Below are 19,512 nucleotides of genomic sequence, written 5' to 3' on the forward strand. Positions count from 1 at the left end.
AAAAAGAAACACCTTTAATTTTAAAATCTTTCCTTAAAAACATGTATATAAAGTTTACAGCATAAAAAATAATATCTCACTGGTATAAATGTGGCTTAATAAGAACTCTACAAATATATTTGTAAACCTAGGATAACGTTAACTCTTTGGTACCTTAGTTTGAACGCAGTTGCGTGTCTTGCCCTCATGACGGCTTAGGAGAGGTTAATAGGAAAAATGCAAATACAGGCTCTGTTCTGTTCAGAGATTCCACACAGGCCTAATAACGTGCTATAAAAAGGTGCAATCCCAACAGATTATCCATATTGTACCGTGCGGGGGTGAGGGAGGGGCTGAGAGGAGAGAAATCAATGGGCAAACTCACTAATGCGTTGGAATTGGTAGTGCAGTCTATAAAGAGGGAAACAGCAAACGGGGTGCGGGGGAGGGAGACAGACCAGTCCCCTGTGTCATGTGCCCTCCCACTGCTTGGCTCCTCAATTTCATTCATCCCCCAAGTCTAGAGGGAACGAATCACGTCTGGCCAAGCTCTTCTCACGGTAACCCAGGAGCAAACCTAGAACTCCTGCAGGCCTGCGCTCAGGCACTCCAGATTTACACTACCCGAGTGCAGGGTTTGCTCCTCCAAGGGAAGCTGGGAATTCCATTTAACTGGTCCAGTGGGGAGGGTGCTGACTTGGGAGTCCTGGGTACATTTCCCTGCTCTATCACTTGTGTGACCTTGGACAAATCACTTAGCCTCTCTGGGCATCAGTTCCCTTCGGTACAGTGCCTATACGAGGCCTGCCCTGGCCCACAGGGGTGCTGTGAGGACAAATACACTAAAGACTGTGGGGCGCACAGATACCCCCGTAATGGGGCCCAGAAAAGTACCAGAGAGAGAAACAAATGGGTTGAGGCTGATAATCTGCTCGGCGGGCAGGCCCCTCCCCACCATTCCCTGTCTGTAAGGCGTGGAGGTGATCATGACTGCCAGGTTGCATGAGCACAGAGTACCAGCATCAGTGTAACTTCACCTTTAAAAATGGCACTGCTGAGTGGCTCCAACCAAAAGATGTGATTCTCTTTCATTTAACTCTGCATCAAGCAATCACGGCTCAAGATGACCTGCTTCCTAATCCCCTGTCCCTTCCCTGCAGGGTGCTCCCTTCCGTTCCAGCACCGCCACTCGAAGCCCAGGGCGTGACGGAAGAGACAGCCTGTGTCAGACGTCCTGCGTCGGTTCTGACCTGGCGCGTCACTTTCTCTCTTACCCATGGAATACCTTCAGAAACGCAGAAGGTTGAAACAAAGGTTAGAGCCACTAGAGATGTGCTAGGTCTGAAACGACTGCAAGTAGGAAGGAAGCTGCTGAGCCTATAACAAGGCTTGAAAGTGAGGGGAGGAGGAGCCCAGGAGACATGCTACGGGGATGGGTGGCTCATTTCACTGCAGTTTGATTTCACTGGGCAAAATTTCATTAATGGTTCTCCCCCCTCCCAATGTGTTACATTCCCAGCTGCTGCCACGTCACTGAGACATGCTGTGTTAGGCTTGTGTCAGTGACCTGTCTGAATCAGCCCAGGTTTCTGATAGGCTTGACCTAAGCAAGTGTCCATACAGGCCTGGAAATCCAGGGGCTGCAGCAGCTTGGTTCCATGCGTCATGGAGCAGAGTTGCCACCTGCAGCAGTGTGATGTAAAAGCTGCAGATCAGTTGCCCTTCTGCTGTCTGAATAGAAACACTGCAGATAAACCATTTTAGGGTCGTATTTCGGGTCACCAGCGCTGTAGGGCAGGGTCAGGAGCCAGCCACTCTCTTAGCATTGTCTTAAGTGGGGAAAGGAGAGCATTTCCCTGGTACCCTGCATGCGTGTGTGGCAGCTGTGTGAGCCTATGCCAATATTTTAACCCCTTTGCAAAAACTGGCAAAGCTGGGATTGGCATCAATTGATGTGGGGGAAGATGAAGGGTCAGAATGAAGGCTCTGTCTCTTTAAATTCCCCCTCCCTTTATGGGGGAAGAGTGGGGGCAGCTGGCCAGTCACTCTTCACTCCCCACCTGTTCTGGGACTGCCACCTGGCTTGCTATGAGGCAAGGGCGAGGGTCAAGTTAAAAGTCAGCTGGAGCAGGAATCCTGTAGGGAACAACCCTGCATGGCTGGGAGGAGGAGATGGACTAATGACATGCTAGTCTAGTTCTTTTTCTAACCTCTGTGCAGTGGAACAAGGAAGGGATCCCCTCCCTGCCCGGTGCTTGGGATGTGGCAAATCTCTCCCAAAAGGATACAGCCATGAGATATCCCTCCCCTGCTTAGTCCAGGATTGTGTACTGACATAACATGGCGTTCCTCAGGATCTCCATCCGACACTTATCAAGTACCCTGGATACTTCCTGCCTGTTGGTGCTGTACCTCCCAGAGAGCTGACGATCCTAAATTAGGTGGGTCTTTAACACCAGTTTTGGCCAACTTTCTACTGATTGCTCCGTGCCACTGCACGTCTACCTCCCATCTCACTGCTCCGACTCCACCAAGGAGCTGCTGGTCCCCGCAGGGGTGAATAGAGACAGCTCAGTTCCAAGTAAAGTCCACTGTGCTCCAGACTTTATAATGCGACGCAAAACACTAAACACGACTCTCCTTACATAAAACCCACCCAACTGAAAATGACAAAAGTTAAATAGTCAAACATGTCAGTCTGAGAAGCATCTTAAATATGGAGAGAGACACTGTAGTGTAGCAAGACCCCTGGACGCACAGAAATTGTGACTGGCAGGAGGAAAGTGCATATATTGGAGCGGATAACTTTGTAATGACTGCAGATTAAAATAGGAGTTAAAAAAATATACTGGCGATGGGCCCAAACTGCAGCACTGGGTTCCCTTTTGGGGTTTTGGAGACTCCATCATTTGGGGTCCTTGGAAAAGGGGTTCAGTCTGGACCCATCCCCCAACACTAAAAACAAACAAATAGCAACAATATAAAATAAAAACCCTAGAGGAATCGGTTCCCGTCAGGACAAATTATGGCTACAAAATTGATGGCAACAGATGGGTTAAAACATTTGTTGCCCCCAGAAGTCTGACGGATCCGGGTGGGGAGTTCAGAAGCAGAGAGAGAGAGAGAGAGAGAGAGGGTGTGAACCTTAACCCCTGGCAGGTTTTGGCCACAGAATTTCTTCTGGCAACTGTAAGGGGGTAGGTGTACTTTGCCCATGGAGCTGCCACCATTGTATCCATTGGCTGGCGGGGAATTAAAACAAGCAGACTCCTTTCTTTGAAAAGGGTTTTCTCTTCTTGGTGTTACTGAGGCTACCCAGCTGGACTCAGCTTCGGGGAGGCTCACCTGGTCAGCGCTGTCTGCCCTTATCCGAGTGGGTGTCTCACTCTGACACAAGGCAGCGAGTCACTGCACGCTCGCAGCAGGATGTGAAACCAGCCCAGCGGAGCGGAAGGCAAATCACACTGTTCATGTCAAGCCCACAGGGGGCTGGAAGTAGCCAGACAGTGTTCAGCACCAGCACACCTTTGCCAGGCTACTCCTAGCCCCAGATTCACAAGGTCAGATTTGTACAGCTACATTTTGCTTAGGGCTGGTGTGCGGGCAGGAGCGAATGGGTTCTTTAAACGACAGGTTCTATTTCAAGTAGTAGCATGGGACACCATAAAAAGAGAAATCTGCCCTGGCAGATAAAGGCTCTGACCAGAGAGGGGATCTATTAAATCCACCCAGATTGAGAGGTTTTAGAAATCTGGGACAAAAGCACGACACTATTTGATGAGAGCAGTATCCCTTCCAGGGGGGTTGATAAGAGGAGTATCCCTTCACCTGGCTGAAGTTGTGGTGGCTTGTGCCCTACAGAGCACCCAAGAAACCGAGGAAAGGTGGGCTAACCCCGAGGATCTATGTTTTGTTGCTTCCCTGTGGTTTGGGGCATTTCTTGAGTCATGTCCACTGAACACGGATCTTGCACTACGATCAAGAGGATGCATGTGTAGGAAGAGTTGCCATTCACAGAATGATTCCTGAGGAGGATGGGATATGAGAAATCTGATCATATGTGCAGGAAATAGAGAAATGCCCCTGGCCATGGTTTGCAGTATTGCAGTAGCACTTGGCTGGCTACCACTACAAGTGCTACATTTAGCTTTCACATTTTATTAAAAACATAACCCCCCTGCCACAGATACCTGTTCCTCTTGATTTAACTTTACAAATATGTCACCGTTAATGAGAGCTGATTGGAAAACACACCAAAATTGTCAATGCTTTTCGGTGGACAGTTTTAGACGGCTCTATAAACTGGCCGACAAACCTCCACAAAGAACGTCATTGAAAATTTGATCATTTCCAACCATCTCTGTTAATAAGAGCACAGCCACCGTGTGTGTGAGAGGGACAGGGAAGTGGATGAGCTAGAAGGAACTGCGTGTGCGGAGGAAAAGGGTGCTAAGCAATTTGATGCTATTCAAAAGGCAGAAAATGCTGGTTTCCAAGCTGAAGACATTGTCATAATCTTCCTGTTTTGGGGGATTTTCATGGTTTCCTTGTTTTCCACCTGGTTTAACTCTTCGAATAATGAGTGGAAGCTCAGAGTGCTACAGATCACAGCCCTGCCAATTGGGTAGAGGAGGGGTTTGATGCAAGACGAGGGGTCTCCAGCATTTCCATTTTGCATTCCACTTTCTAAGAGAAAGTCCCTGTCTTAGTCCCACTTCCCATCCGACAACCTGATCCTTCCTCCTCTGCTTGGGTCCCAAAATGTACCATCCTGCAAGGCTCCATGGATCCTGTCAGCACGAGAACGGCTACTCCTGGCAAACACAAATGCTGCTTGTTGTTTAAAAGTTGGCTTCCCCCCCATGTATTTGTACAGTCAAAAAGACTGTAAGTGGCAGGACCATAAACCCTATACAGCTCTTTGATGACTTCACAACCTCTCTCTCTCTCTCTCGATGTCCCTGGACCGCCTGGGCTTGTGCTTACGCAGCCTGGTTACTCACCTAGGGCAAGAGGCTGCAATTCACGTGAGGGACCCAGACGGCACGGAAAGGGGAACTCGTATGAACAACTTCATACCACTGCTTCCCAAAGATAAAACAAAGTTTCGGGAGCCAGCTGGGCTGAGAGACTTTCCCAGCAGGTGAGATAGGTTCCGTGGCACTAGGGGATTAATGAATAGCCATTTGTGTTCCTATACTGGCCCTGGCTAGTGAATTAAGAGATCTTATTTGTTCCCTTTAAATGAGCAATATGGAGACTATCTAGGCTTAGAGTCCACACAGAGGAAGATAACGCTGGAATGTGCTGCTGCCGCCACAGCAGAGTCATTATCAGAGCATCCCTGATTCCTGGCAGGCCCTTAGGAACCCAGAAAGAGGGTCAGCCTATGACGCCTCCTTGGGGGTGGAGGAAAAGGGTGCTAATACCTGTACCACAGAGCGTGTGGTGCCGCATTCCTCTCAGAAAGGCTGGAGAGGACAAGAGGGGAAGAACGTGACTGGTTTCTCCTGGTGACTGGATTCTCCATGGCTCGTTTCTCCTCAGCGGCTATAATAGCTCTGTTGTGCTTGAGAGAGAACCCAGTCAGTACGATCCTGTTCTCTACTGACTGTGGCCTGGCCTATCGGCTTCCCGACACCCCACCAGGGAGCTGCAAGGAATCTGTCTGTCCAGCCCAGCCACGTACGGCAGTTGTACCACAGCGTGGCAGATACGCAGAACATCAAAGAGGCAGCTTCGGCCCAGATGGACACTGGAATTCAGAGTCACCTGTTGCACCGGGGTGCGGGAAAGAGACTGGGATATCAAACAAATGGAGTGAAGGGCAGCATCTCCTCTGGAGACCCACTGGAGCCCTGCCCCTTGGTCTGGGAGCACTGCAGACTTCACTGTGAGGAGAAGAGGTTTGTCTGTGAGGAGAACCCGCCTCGTCTCAGTAGCTTGATCAACGGGGTGGAGTGTGGCAGTGAGGCTGGGGGAGGGGAAAGGTGCCTCTATGGTCCACGTTGTGCTGGGAGGTGGGACGGAGGGTGGGATAAAGAAGCACCCACCCAGGTTCTCCACCAAGTCTGGTTGCTCCCCAGATGGTCTCACTGGTAGGCTGTGGGGTAGCATCAGCCCTGCCCCTTCTACAGAAAACTCTCCTCCATGTTGTGGTGCCCTGGGCTTGGCTCCTGGCAGCCCGACTGTGGTTCAGGTTCCTCCTGTTCCCCTTCCTGCTGTGGGTCCAGGGGGCTGTCACAGGATATTGTGGATGCTGTGTTCACTTCATTCAGAGTAGAACTAAAGGGGGAGCAGAGAAAGGAGAGCAATAAATGTGCTGTCTGTAATCGCTGATGTCCCAAGCAAGGGCCCACTTGCTAGGGGAGACACGGCTGGCTCTCTTGTGGCACGAGGAGTTACTACCTACGCCCCACAGTGACCCAGTGCCATCCTCCATCTTAGACAGGCTCCAACTCCCACAGAACGATTGACAAAATGGAACTTAAATTCACCCCCATCACGCGCACACAGTGCAGCCATCAACGCCCCATGGGCTGTGCACACCTGGAGCGCTAGCCGCTGCGTATACGTAACAACGTGCCGTCCAGCCTCTCCCCGGGCCCCCAGCCCAGCACGGCGTGAGGACCTTGAATGCCAGCTGCCAGTGCAGATAGAACTGGACAGCTGTGAAGGGAAAGGCCAGGCTGTGGGTAGATTTAAGGATCCTGAGAGTGAAGGGAGCTGATCCTGGGGCTGCTTTACCCGTTACGCTTCCCCCCGCCCCGACCCCTTTCTACCTGACCACACCCTCCTGCTTCCACTTTTGTTGTGTGAAGCATTTGTTGTTTAGGTCTCAGGACAGTCAGTGGTGACAGAGATCAGATTCGGGGGAAGCATGAAGAGGCCTGTGTTTGCTACCTGGCCCGGCTGACAGAAGCCTCCTGAGGGGCGTCGTCGATTCCGTCGGGCTTGGGGTCAGGAAGGGGGATGATGTAATCGTTGTCCCCCCCGTCCTGCTGCACGGCTGTATAGAGGACACTTCCGGTGCCGGAGCTGTGGGTGAGCCCGGCGCTGCTGACCCCGGGGATTCTGGGCCTTGTGCGCAGAACAGCAGGGTGGTCACTCCTCAGGAACTCTTCCTCGACCTGTTGGTACCTCTGCTCCCGCGGGGCAGGTTACAAAAGAAATGAGGTGGGTGAGAGGGGGTTGCGCTAACCGGGGTCAAGCCGGCATCCTCAGGCATATAAACTACAGACTCTGGGCCCTGTTCCCACTGGAAGCACCACACCGTGCACAGCTACAGCGCCCTCCATTGCAGGATCGCCCGGTGCTTCCCAGACACGAGTAAATGAAGCCCTCAGGGCAGCCCTGGGAGAGAGGAGGCCGATTTCCAAGCGTCCATTTCTGGGTGAGCCACCTGAGCTATCGGGGTGATACTGCCGTTCTCCATTGTGCTCTATGTCTGTGCGAGTGAGAGGAGAACCAGGCCTTCTGTGTCCAAAATCCGAGGCACGCCCGCGGATGGCTGGACAATTGGGGAAGCACGTGGAATGTCGTGACCCGAGAACACGGGGGAAGAGCCAGGAACAGAACTCAGATCTCCTGAGCCCCAATCCTGGGCGTCAACAACGAGACAATGCTCACACCTGAGACTTGTCCCTCTCCTCTTACGTATCCAGGCCGCTCTGGGTATTACCAATCTGCCCAGCCACGCTGGGAAATGTCACTTTACAAAAGGCTGCTGATTTTTTTCCTACGGCAAATTGATCTTTATAGCAAATTGCTGGAAACAGTGTCGCTTTTCATTTTTTTCTCTAAATTGACCAGCAAATGTATTTCAAGCCTTATGAATTAAACTGTTAACATTTCATTACCACCACTGACCGCAAAAGAGCCCGAAGCGCTTTACCAAATCTCATACAAACTAGACACAGGGAGCACTTTGCCACCAAAGTCCAGCCACCTCTGAGAAATGGCAAATGTTTAACTGCACACAGCAACGCTCCACAGCATTGAGGACAGGAAGTGAAGAAGAGTGCTGTGTCCAGTTTGAACTGCAAGAGGGATTTACATCGCCAGAATGTAATTGCTTGAGTTGGCATATGCCCTGGAAAACATAGGTGCCGACTTCCCCTCTTTCCCCTGGGTGCTCAACTCCCCTTCCCCCCCGCCTCCACTCCACCCCTTCCATGGGGCCCTGCCCCCATTCCAACCCTTTCCCCAAAGTCCCCGCCCCAATGCTGCCCCCATTCCAACTCCTTCCCCAAATCCCCACCCTGCCTCTTCGCCGCATCCTCCCCTGAGCAAGCCATGTTCCTGCTCCTCCCTCGGAGCGTGCTAACGCTGCCAAACAGCTGTTTGGTGGCGGCCGGGTGGGAAGTGCTGGGAGGTAGGAGGAGGAGCGTGGACGTGGCACGCTCAGGGGAGGAGGGGAGCTTGGCTGCCAGTGGGTGCAGAGCACCCACTAATTTTTCCCTGTGGGTGCTCCAGCCCCAGAGCACCCATGGAGTCGACGCCTATGCTGGAGAATGGGATTAACACCCCTTTCCCTCCCCAAAATACCTGGGGATCTTATAGATCAGAATTTGTCAGAGTCTCGGTTCTCCAGCTCATCTGAAAGATGTATCATCAAGTATCGAATATGTTTGGCTGTAAAATGGGGCTCATTTCTCATACAGACTCTGTATATTTCAAGGATAGGTTATATTTAATTTAGACAAAGGAAGAAATGCCTGTGGTATCTCTAACTAAGGTGCTTACATGTCCCACATTACTATAGCATCAGAACACCTCATAATCTTTAATGTATTTATCCTCACAACACCCCTGTGAAATAGGGCGGTGCTATTCTTCCCATTTTATAGATGGGGAACTGCGGTACAGAGAGACTCATTGCCCAAGGTCACACAAAAAGCCTGGCAGAGCAGGGACTTGAACCTGTCTCCCAAGCCCTAGGCTAGTACGCTAACCACTGGAGCCTCCTTCCTCTATAATAGTCTCCTCCCCACATTCCCAACATAGCATTCCTGGGACATACCTTCTTGTATCCATCTGCCAGGAGGTTCCCCATAAGTGCCACCAGCTGAGAGAAGGAAGGTCTTATCTCAAACTTCTCTTCCCAACATTTCTGCATGATGTCATAGCTGAAGAGATTTGGGGCGGGGGGGAGAAGGACACCATAGAGAGTTAGATGGCGGAAGGGGTGATGGAGCCAGTTTGAGGAGATGTGGCTAGTTCAAACGTGCACGGTGAACACTTACATCTCGTTGGAAGCATGGGTGGGTTTAGACATCCGATAGCCACATTTGATGGCATTGTAGAACTGCTCATTCATGGGTAGTTCAGGGTATGGAGTCCCACCTAGGAGGAGAAAGAAGAGCTAGAAACCAAGCTAACAGGGAGGGTCCACCACACTGTCAGTGTTGTTGTTATAACACCAGCACCACCCTCCTTCCCGTCTGTTCACCATTCCTACCCCACCTTCATCACCAGTCCTGTGCGAGTCAGTGTGTGATAGGACAAGGCTCTGTCACAGAGGACCCCTCCTGGCATGGGTGGGACGGGACTCAGGGATTGGTATCTTTCTCCCACGGTGGGACTGGAGGGAGATTCAGGGACAAGGCCTGCGGGACCTGTGTGGTCCTGGAAGGTAGGTTGTGTTCTATTGAAGGAGGGTGATTCTCAGGGCACTTACCCAGAGTGAATATCTCCCAGAGGAGGATCCCAAAAGACCACACATCACTCAGGGTTGTGTAGAGGTTGTTGAAGATGCTCTCAGGCGCCATCCATTTCAAAGGCAGGAAGGTCTGTGAGGACGAGAGAGAGCAGGAATGGGTTAGGCCCACGAGTCAGCCAAGCCCCTGGGGACAGCTCACTTCTGAACCAATAAGCAGGGAAGTTGGACACCTTCCCCTTGACTCTTCAGGGAGCCCAGTTTACAAAGGCTGAGGAGAGCCCCTTGGAGCAACTCTTGAGCACTTTGCATCAGCTGTTTCCCTTAGGGCCTTGACTCATTTCCCAGAGCAGGGTGTTACACTGACCCTTGTCAGATAGGAAGGAGAACTGCAGTCCCCTTCACAGTTCCACTCAGTACCGACACTTGCTGTCCCCCTGCTGAGGTCTCTCCCCCACTCACACCATCATGGAGAGGCTCTGGCCCTGCAAAGCCACCTCACTTCCAGGGCTGAGTTCTCCTACTGGGCCACTACACCAGCCTGGCCAAATGGCTATTGGCTTTCTGAGACAGACCTGCAGCTGCTGCCAAAAGGTGCCAAAATGACAGCCTGGGGATAGAAGGCCCCAGCGTCCCCCAGCGCAGCTGCAACACGAGCTTCCCTCACGTTCGCTCTCCAGTGCACCTCAGCTCTGACCAGGAGAAGCTGCCTTCTCAGGTCAGGCACCAGCTCAGTTTCTACATCCACTCTCATCTCAGCCAACAAGCCTGATTGCTGCAATGGAGGCTTTTGTGACATGGACACCCAGCCTTCGACTGAGTCTACTGACTCAGCTGACCCCAGGCCATTGAAATGCAGTCACAGGGTGACTTTCCACCCATCCCAGTCTAAGCTGGATGTTTGAAACCTGGCAAATGTGCATCACTATGAATTAGGGTGACCAGATGTCCCGATTTTATAGGGACAGTCCCAATTTTTGGATCTTTATCTTATATAGGCTCCTGTTACCCCCCCATCCCCTGTCCTGATTTTTCACACTTGCTGTCTGGTCACCCTACTATGAATAGATCTGACAGAACAAGACCTGACCGGAGATTTCTAAGAAGCCAGGAAGAGAGGACCAAGATAGAGATCCTAGTCCTCTTCTCTCTGTGTTTCCTGTCTTTGGCCCAATCCGGCCCTGCCTGTGCTGCACTGAAACTCGCCTGGCTCTATCAGCTTGCGTGCAGCTTCAGCTGCATGGTGCCCTGTGCTGGATGTGGATTTCCTTGCGCAACTGGTATCAGAAATAATCCCCAGGAAGGATTGCGAAGGGGCCTGGTTTCATTTCCTATTTTATCCGGAACAGCAGCGGCAGCAAAGCTGGATTGGAAAGCCCCAGCCCTGCTGTGGAGGGGGAAAGGGCGGGGCCTTGCCCCCTGCCCATGAACTGAGGGGGGTGGCCAAGGCTCCTGTGTTACACTGGCTGTTTCTGTCTTCCAAGCAACAAGGGCAGCTCACCTACCCCTGCCGAGCTCACCACTCCCAGCTTTGCCTGGCTGGCAGTGATTCAGCAAGAGGAGGAGAGTGGAACAGAGGAGCCCTGACACGATTCCAGTGTGGTCTGGTGGCTCAACCCCTGCACTAGCACTTAGGACCTAGGTTCTAGCCCCAGCTCTGCCACTCACCTGCTGAGTGACCCTGGGCAAGTCCCTTCTCCTCTCTGTGCCTCAGTTTCCCCATCTGTAAAGTGAGGTAATAACACTGACCTCCTTCGTAAAGCTCTTTGAGAATTGCTGATGTGATGGGGTAGGGATTATTCATCTTCCCCCAGCACTGCCTCACCTATTGGAATTTAAAACAAAGAGAACATCCTGGAGGATGCTCGTTGGAACCTGGAGCCCTTTCCGATCTGTAAGACCTGAATCTCCTCCCTTGAAAGCACTCACATGGGAGCCTGCAGAAAAGCGCTTCCTCTTTCTGTGCGGTCTAGTGGTTAGAGCAGGGGCCTGGGAGCTGGAAGATCCGGATCCCATCCCCAGCTCTGCAAGTGACTCGTGGTGATGCAGCTGTGACTCTCCGAGCCCCAGCCTCTCAGTCTGAAGGATGGTTCAGAGCGACTAGCCGCACAGGGATAGGGTGAGGGGTGATCCTGTGCTCTGGGGTCCTTGAACAAAAGGGGCTGTATTCGGGGGCGGTTACTAGTGCTGATTTCTAAGTTCCGGCATAGGACCCTAGAAAGCACGTTCATGTGGTTCCATGAGAGGTACAGCTGGGGTTAAAGTAAGAGGGGCAGAGGGAAATCTCCCCCTCTTCTCCCTGACTTGGGGGACCAGTGCACTCACGTGACCTTCTCATAAACAAACGAGGGAAATGCAACCCAGATGGAGCTACTATAAAGTGGGTGCATAACTGGTTGGAAAATCATTCCCAGAGAGTAGTTATCAGTGGGTCACAGTCATGCTGGAAGGGCATAATGAGTGCTGGTTCTGGGTCTGGGCAACTTCAATATCTTAAATCAGTGATTTAGCTAACGGCATAGAGAGAACACTTATAAAGTCTGTGGACAATACCAAGCTGGGCGGGCTTGCAAGTGCTTTGGAGGATAGGATTAAAATTCAAAATGATCTGGACAAACTGGAGAAACGGTTTGAAGTAAATAGGATGAAATTCAATAAGGACAAATGCCAAGTACTCCACTTAGGAAGGAACAATCAGTTGCACACATACAAAATGGGAAATGACTGCCTAGGTAGGAGTACTGCGGAAAGGGATCTGGGGGCCATAGTGGATCACAAGCTAAATATGAGTCAACAGTGTAATGCTGTTGAAAAAAAGCAAACCTCATTCTGGGATGTATTAGCAGGAGTAAGAAAGACACGAGAAGTAATTCTTCCGCTCTACTCTGCGCTGATTAGGCCTCAGCTGGAGTATTGTGTCCAGTTCTGGGTGCCACATTTCAGGAAAGATGTGGACAAATTGGAGAAAGTGCAGAGAAGAGCAACAAATATGATTAAAGGTCTAGCAAATGTGACCTATGAGGGAAGATTGAAAAAATTGGGTTTGTTTAGTTGGAGAAGAGGAGACTGAGAGGGAACATGATAACAGTTTTCAAGTACCTAAAAGATTGTTACAAGCAGGAAGGAGAAAAATTGTTGTTCTTAACCGCTGAGGATAGGACAAAAACAATGGGCTTAAATTGCAGCAAGGGCAGTTTAGGTTGGACATGAGGAAAGACTTCCTGTAAGAGTGGTTAAGCCCTGGAATAAATTGCCTAGGGAGGTTGTAGAATCTCCATCATGGGGGGATTTTTAACAAACACCTGTCAGAGATGGGTGAGAGCAGGGGACTGGACTAGATGATCTCTCGAGGTCCCTTCCAGTTCTATGATTCTATGATTTATTGTCAGGATAACAGACTGTTCGGACTATTTGGGGAGGCAGAGAGGATCAAGGGAGTCAGGTGAGAGTTCTGCCCCCATCCTTGGGAAGAGAATTCCCACCTGGTAGAACAAGGTGTGTGTGTGTGTGTGTGTGTGTGCGCCTGCTGGAACGGGGCAGGAAGAGAGAGGACCTGGGTCCCTGACTCACGCTGCCTTTGGAGATGTAGTTGGAATCCCTCATGATATCTCTGGCCAGGCCAAAGTCACAGATCTTCACCAGCTTCCCTTCGCAGATGAGGACGTTCCTTGCTGCCAGGTCTCGGTGCACACACTGTAGGGGAGGAGACAGGGTGCCATTAGATGGGGGACCCAGGCCACAGAACCCCAGCAACAGAAGGTGCCACGGAGGTTGTCATGGTACCAGAGCAAACCCCCCCAGAGAGCAGCGAAACGAGCAATGATGCAGATTGCAGATGGACAGTTGGAGTCTAGGAGCAGCAGGGTTAAGCCAGCCTGGGTACGTCTTCATGTACCCCGGACATAGCATGCTCACTGGGTTTGTTCAAGCATTGCACTGGCACCAGCAAAGAAAAAAGGCTCCTCCAGTATCAGTCCATCACTGAAGCACGGACAGTTGATATTCCTGGCATCTCATTTAATGCAAGCTGCCTGGCCAGGCATGTGAAAGGGACAGGGAGACCCGTCTGTCTCGTGGGGGCACCAGAAATGTCACTCTGGGCTTCCATTGCTGTCACACCCCAGCTATATACTTTTCCTACAAACAATAGAGCTTTGGTTACACTGACAATTGACCTAAGCTCAGCCAGTCGAATTAGCCTTGGAGACCCCGGGAGCTCTCTCCTCATGCTTTAATACCCACTGACGCATCTGTTTCCAGAAGCCTTTAGGCGGTGAGTGTGCTAGTGATGGCTGTTTGTTCATTGGCACAGCACTGGCCTCTGGTGAGGATGCTTAGGCTGGCTCTGAGGCAAGGAAACCAGACAGCACCAGGGCCACCCAGAGAGCGGCTCTCAGGGGCTGCAGGCTGGGGGTTTGGAAGGCAGTGCTTGGCCTGACTGGAGCCAGGCCTACTTTAACATGTAGTTTGGCCACACAGGCCCCAGGACAGTGCCAGCAAGTCAAGGCGGTCAGTGGCTATTCGATGCAAAGGCCTGTTCTCTCGTGAGGGAGGCAGCATTGTCAAAGAGGCAGAGTCGGCTCCTGGTGAAGCCTGACTGAAGGTTTGGCTGGTCAAGAGGGCTTTCATGTCACACACCAAGAAGGAGCTTTGATTTCTTCCCTTTCAGAGCCGACTCCCACCAAACCCACCTGGAGACTCGGCACACGTACGTTTTTGGATGCAAGGAACTCCATCCCGTTGGCCACCTGGAAACTAAACCCAACCAGGTCTGTGTAGCTGAGGAGCGGGGACTCGTTTATCAGGGTCACGCGGTCCGTCCTTTCAGGAGCTGGAGGGAGGAAAAAGGCACAACGGCTGTTACCAGGCTCCCACGCGGATTAAAGCTGGGGTTTGCGTCGGTGGGAACAGAAGTTGGTCTGGGGTTTTTCAGGCCTCCACAGAGCCTCACTGTGGGAGAAACTGTGCCAGCACTGTTCTAGCCCAGCAGACCCTGGGGGAATCAGCTCACATCCCAACCAGCTCCTAAAGCGAAGGAAACCAGTCACTCTGTCACGAACACCATCTCCCTCCCTTCCAGGGACTCCTGTTACCTGAGGGGGAATAGCTGTCCAGCTCGTAGGGGGTGCCGTAGTTGGAAGACTCAATGTCAGCATACTTGATCTCTCCCTTCATATCAGACATGGGAACGTAGTCCAGGGAGTCATCTTTGCTCATATCCATGTAGCCCCCGTCGCTTTCGACAGAGAAGGAAGTGAGGCTGGAATGGGGAAGCAAAGAAACCATTCAGAACAGATAGTGTAAGAGAAAGGTTGGAGTGGATTTCAGCTTCAGAGAAGGGAGGCTTAATTTCAGGGACTGTGGTTACGGAGGGCCAGAATTCCAAACGTAGGCATGGACAATGGCACACGTATCATTGCTCAGGCCCGAGTTCTGGGTGCAAATTCCGAAGCAGGTACTGCACGAAGCAGGTACTGGCACTCGCATGGCCACATGTGAGCAAATGCCCCTTTTCCACATGCACCTTGGAAATCTGTTGCATATCTGAGGTGTGCGCACCTGTATGCACATATCTGCACATGCCTAAGGGCAAAAATCTGATTCTGAATTTCCTTCTCCCTCCACAGGAGAGGAGGCCACCCCAGGTGGGGCTAGGGGGAGCACTGGTACCTTTGAAAGCACTGGGAATGACTCTGCAGATTGAACTGCCCTCTTCTTTCAGGAGAGGTGGCAGGAGCCACACTATACAGAGTTTTTTAAATCCTCATTCTTTAGTTAGCCACATCTCCTACAAGGCCTGAGCCTAGCCTCTCAAAGCACACCTGCAATTTGGGGCCTGCATTTTTTCCCATGTGAGTTTTTGCACAGGAGTCAACCCACATTGGTGCAGGCAAACGGGGTCCTTAGAGGGAGGCCTGCAGTCTGTATGCAGAAGTATGTGCAAATTTGCCTGCTTATGCTTGCATGCCTGTGTATAGGCGGGCAGCAGGGCTGGAGCAGAACAGCCCTTGCTGTGAGTGCAGTCTTTAAATGGTTAATGCTAAACCAAACTCAAGGTTGGCTCTGTGCCTTTAAACTAGTAAACACAAGAGATGACTGCTTAGTTACAGTGTTTAAGTAGAAGCCAAGCCCCTGAGCAGCCCTGCCTCCCCGCCACCCCTAGTATTCTGGGCTGGTACTAAGAACTTCCTCTCCTGTTCCTCTCTCACTCAGCACTGCCCAGTTCAGCCACAGGCAAGCCTTCTTAACTGGCCTGCTGGCTCCCTATTGGTCAGTGTCTCCTCATGGCCCTTCTAGGCCTTGGGAGGACTAAGTCTCATTGGTAGTCTGGCCCTGAGCAGGTTTTCCTTAAGCAAAAGAGTCCAGAGACTTTGAAGATCTGGGCCAGGCTGTCAGGACCCAAAGCCTCTAGCAGGCAGCAGAGAAGGCCTGACAGATCCCATCACAGTGTGCAAATCAGGTGATGGTGCATATCTAATTACCCATTTGCATGTGCTACTATGGTAACCCTGTACACAAAACCTGAGGTCTCCTTTTGGGCCTAACTGCCTAAATAGTAACTATCCATTGTAGGGTTGCTACGTTTCTAATTGCACAAAACCGAATACCCCAGCCCTGTCCCTTTCCCGAGGCCCCACCCCTTCGCCAAGGCTCCCCGCCACTTGCTCCATCCCCCCTCCCGCCATCATTCACTCTCCCCTACCCTCACTCACTTTCACCGGGCTGGGGCAGGGGGTTGGGGTGCGGGAGGGGGGTGACAGCTCCGGCTGAGGGTGCGGCTCTGGGATGGGGCTGGGACTGAGGGTTTTGGGGTGCGGGAGAGGCCTCTGGGCAGGGGGTTGGGGTGCAGGGGGTATGGGCTCTGGGTGGGGCCAGAAATGAGGGGTTCAGGGTATGGGAGAGGGTTCCGGGCAGGGGGTGGGGGGGTGAGGACTCCAGCTGGGGGTACAGGCTCTGGGGTGGGACCAGGGATAAGGGGTTTAGGGTGCAGGAGGGGGCTGGGTTGTTCTGGGGGTATGGGCTCTGCCTTGAGGGATGGGCGCTGGGATGGGGCCGGGGATGAGGGGTTTGGGGTGCAGGAGGGGGTGCGGGGTCCCAGTGGCACTTACCGTGGCTCCCAGGAAGCGGCCCCCAGGTCCCTGTGGCCCCTAGACACATGAATGGCCAGGGAGGCTCTGCAGGCTCCGCCTCCACAGCGCCTGTTGTTCGCAGTTCTCAGCCAATGGGAGCTGCGGAGCAGGCACTCAGGGCAGGGGCAGCGTGCAGTGCTTCCCACGCCCTGGCCACCCCAGCGCCTAGGGGCCGCAGGGACCTGGCGTCTGCTTCCGGGAGCTGGGCAGAGCTAGGGCAGGCAGGGAGCCTGCGTTATCCCTGGGCCCCTGCTGCGCTGCCGAACGGACTTTTAACGGCCTGGTAAATGGTGCTGACCAGAGCCGCCAGGGTCCCTTTTCGACCGGGCGTTCCAGTCGAAAACCGGACACCTGGCAACCCTAATCCACTTCGAGTGCACAAATGCAACTGGCATGCAGAAATCCAAGGTTTTGCACCTGCCAAATTTCCCCTGTGAAAAGCTGCTGCATGCACAAAATTGCAGCTAGCATTTTCAAGGCCTTAATTTGAAGACTGAGCCCAGATTAACGTTCTTTTGTTCAACATTTATTATTGTCTCATCTGACTTGAAATGGAAACTGCAAGAGCTTCTATCAATGTACTGAGTGCCTGTCTCATTTCACTATTGTTTCTGTGTGCTGGGACAAAACCCTGCTTTGTAACATCCATCTGCAATGCCTCTCAGTCAATCCGCACAGAGATTCCCACGCCTCTTACAGCAGCCGGACAGTAACAGGGCTATTTTCCTCTTTTTCAGGGAAAAGAAAACTGTCACAAAGCTGCGCTAAATCTGCCCACTTCGGCACTGAGCACAACAGGGCCTGCTCTGCAAATGAAGAATTAAAAGCAGAAAATTCCAGGGCGGGACCCAGATCCGCAAAGGTATTTAGGTTCCTAATTTCCACTGAAATCAATGTACTGCAGATCTGGTTCATAGGTTAGCCTACCCGTAAGTCACTAGTCTTCCCCAGTGTGAACAAGAGAACATAATCTTTAGGGTTTAGTGCCCCAAAAGGACAGGACCCTGCTGTGGCTGGCTGGGATGGCTGCATTCATAAAGGAATAGACAACAGGGTGGGCCACGGACCCCCACGTTTGAAAGCGGGAGGGGATAGCCCTCCCACATTTTACCGGTAAGGCTGAGCGACGTGGGAGGAGGGGCTAGAGAGAAGTGAGCAGGGGGTGGGTCTTGGGGGGAAGGGGCAGTGCAAAGGTGGGGCCTTCGGGGAAGTCAAAGTGCAAGGATGGGGTTTGAGGGAGAAGGGGCGGGGCCTTAGGGGAAGGGGTGGCATGGGGGTTGGGGCCTCAGGAAGAAGGGGAGGCATGGGGGGCGGGGCCACAGTCTTGAGCGCCGTTGGCCCCCCTACATTTATAGACCTTCTGCTGCTCCTGAGAAGGCTATTACTTTAAAGGCACCTGTACACCTTGTCCTCTTCGGAGCCATTCCCATACACCTCCATCTCTCGCCTGGCTTTCTCGGTGTAGTACTGGAGGAAGGTGTGCTTGTTCCGGAGCAGATAGTCCACGAGGTCTCCATAGCGGCAATACTCTGTTATGATATAGATGGGGCCTGCAGGAAAGGAGAACGCTCGAGTCAGGTGTGGGCTTGGGGCAGCTTTGCTGGCTCAAGGCCAGGACTGTCCTTTTATTACCAACCATAGCTGGGTGGGAAATGCGTTTCCTGTCTTGTGAACATTTTCAAGATCACAAAAAATTTTCCTGTCCCGAATTAGGATGAAAAGTTGAAATCTTGAAAACTGTCATGAACTGAAAAACCCCTCAAGTGTTTGGTTCTGGGTCAGCTGAAACATTTCATTTCCGTTTTGACCATTTTTTATTGACAAACAATTTTCTTGACTATGCTTACCTTAAATTTCAAAACAACAAGTTGCTTTGAGACAGAAAATTGGCATCTTTCATTGTGAAAATGTCGACAATTTCTACACTTTTCTTTTCAGCATTTTCTTTTTAGTTGAAAAATTTGTCCAACCTGACTTCTTCCTGAGAACAGGTTCAGTTTGACAAATCGGCATTTTCCAGTGAAATTCCTGACCAGCTCTACTGCCAACCCTTCGCAAAGAGGTCACTGCACGGTCTCACAACCGCTTGCAAGGGGGCTCAGGGAGCCCCAGGGAGGGAGGCCCACTGCTTTTTTGGGGATTTGGGACACTCAGATGAGTGGAGAGCAGGCAGGACCACTGGCCTTCGAGTCTGGAGCACTGTTGGCTACCTGGGCTCTCCACAAAGCATCGGCCCCTCTCATGGGTCATGCTGCTGGAAGGAAATTGGATGGAGATCATTTTCTTATGCCTGCTGCTGGAGGGGGATGGACACACAGCAGGGAGGAGTGAAGTCTTGCAACTCGTGCAGAGTTTTCTCCCATTCAGGCAGCAGGCCCATGTGCACAGATGGGCCACCTAAGCTCAGCCTGGTGACCATGCTAAGGGTGGTGGCCTCTAAGCAGGATGCTAATGTTTGGGGCAGTAGGGGGAGGGGACAGGCACCAGCTGTGATGAAGGGGGATCATGTCCAGGGGAGGGGCAGGGGAGGGAACAGGTACCTCCTTTGGTGCAGGCTCCAAGCAAGTTGACAATGTTTAGGTGAGGCCCCAGGTGGCTCATGATCTTCAGCTCAGACATCAGGGCCTGCTTCTCGCTGCTCCTGGCAGTAGCTGTTAAACGGACGCATCAGTAAGATGAAATCAGAATGCTGAGGTGTGAGAGACGAGAGCACGGCCCCGACACATGCACGGCCCCCAAGGAATT

General features: G+C 52.0%; 1 protein-coding gene across 2 annotated transcripts in view; it reads right to left on the minus strand.

The window, feature by feature from the left end:
• PDGFRB (platelet derived growth factor receptor beta) overlaps nucleotides 1-19,512 on the minus strand; it is a 60,158-nt gene continuing 40,646 nt past the window's right edge. Inside the window, exons 14-23 of one of the 2 annotated variants that reach the window (XM_045026461.1) lie at nucleotides 19,308-19,418; nucleotides 18,164-18,317; nucleotides 14,731-14,897; nucleotides 14,350-14,468; nucleotides 13,208-13,330; nucleotides 9,659-9,770; nucleotides 9,225-9,324; nucleotides 9,002-9,107; nucleotides 6,883-7,121; nucleotides 1-6,264 (exon numbers count right to left, since the gene is read on the minus strand). In XM_045026461.1, coding sequence (XP_044882396.1) covers nucleotides 6,111-6,264; nucleotides 6,883-7,121; nucleotides 9,002-9,107; nucleotides 9,225-9,324; nucleotides 9,659-9,770; nucleotides 13,208-13,330; nucleotides 14,350-14,468; nucleotides 14,731-14,897; nucleotides 18,164-18,317; nucleotides 19,308-19,418 — 1,385 coding nt within the window. In that variant the 3' untranslated portion in view covers nucleotides 1-6,110. Of the gene's footprint in view, nucleotides 6,265-6,882; nucleotides 7,122-9,001; nucleotides 9,108-9,224; nucleotides 9,325-9,658; nucleotides 9,771-10,939; nucleotides 11,463-13,207; nucleotides 13,331-14,349; nucleotides 14,469-14,730; nucleotides 14,898-18,163; nucleotides 18,318-19,307; nucleotides 19,419-19,512 lie in introns of those variants that run through there. The other variant, XM_045026462.1, reaches the window with a different exon arrangement.

This window comes from Mauremys mutica, chromosome 8 (genome assembly GCF_020497125.1).
Source record: "Mauremys mutica isolate MM-2020 ecotype Southern chromosome 8, ASM2049712v1, whole genome shotgun sequence".
Lineage (NCBI taxonomy): Eukaryota > Metazoa > Chordata > Testudines > Geoemydidae > Mauremys > Mauremys mutica.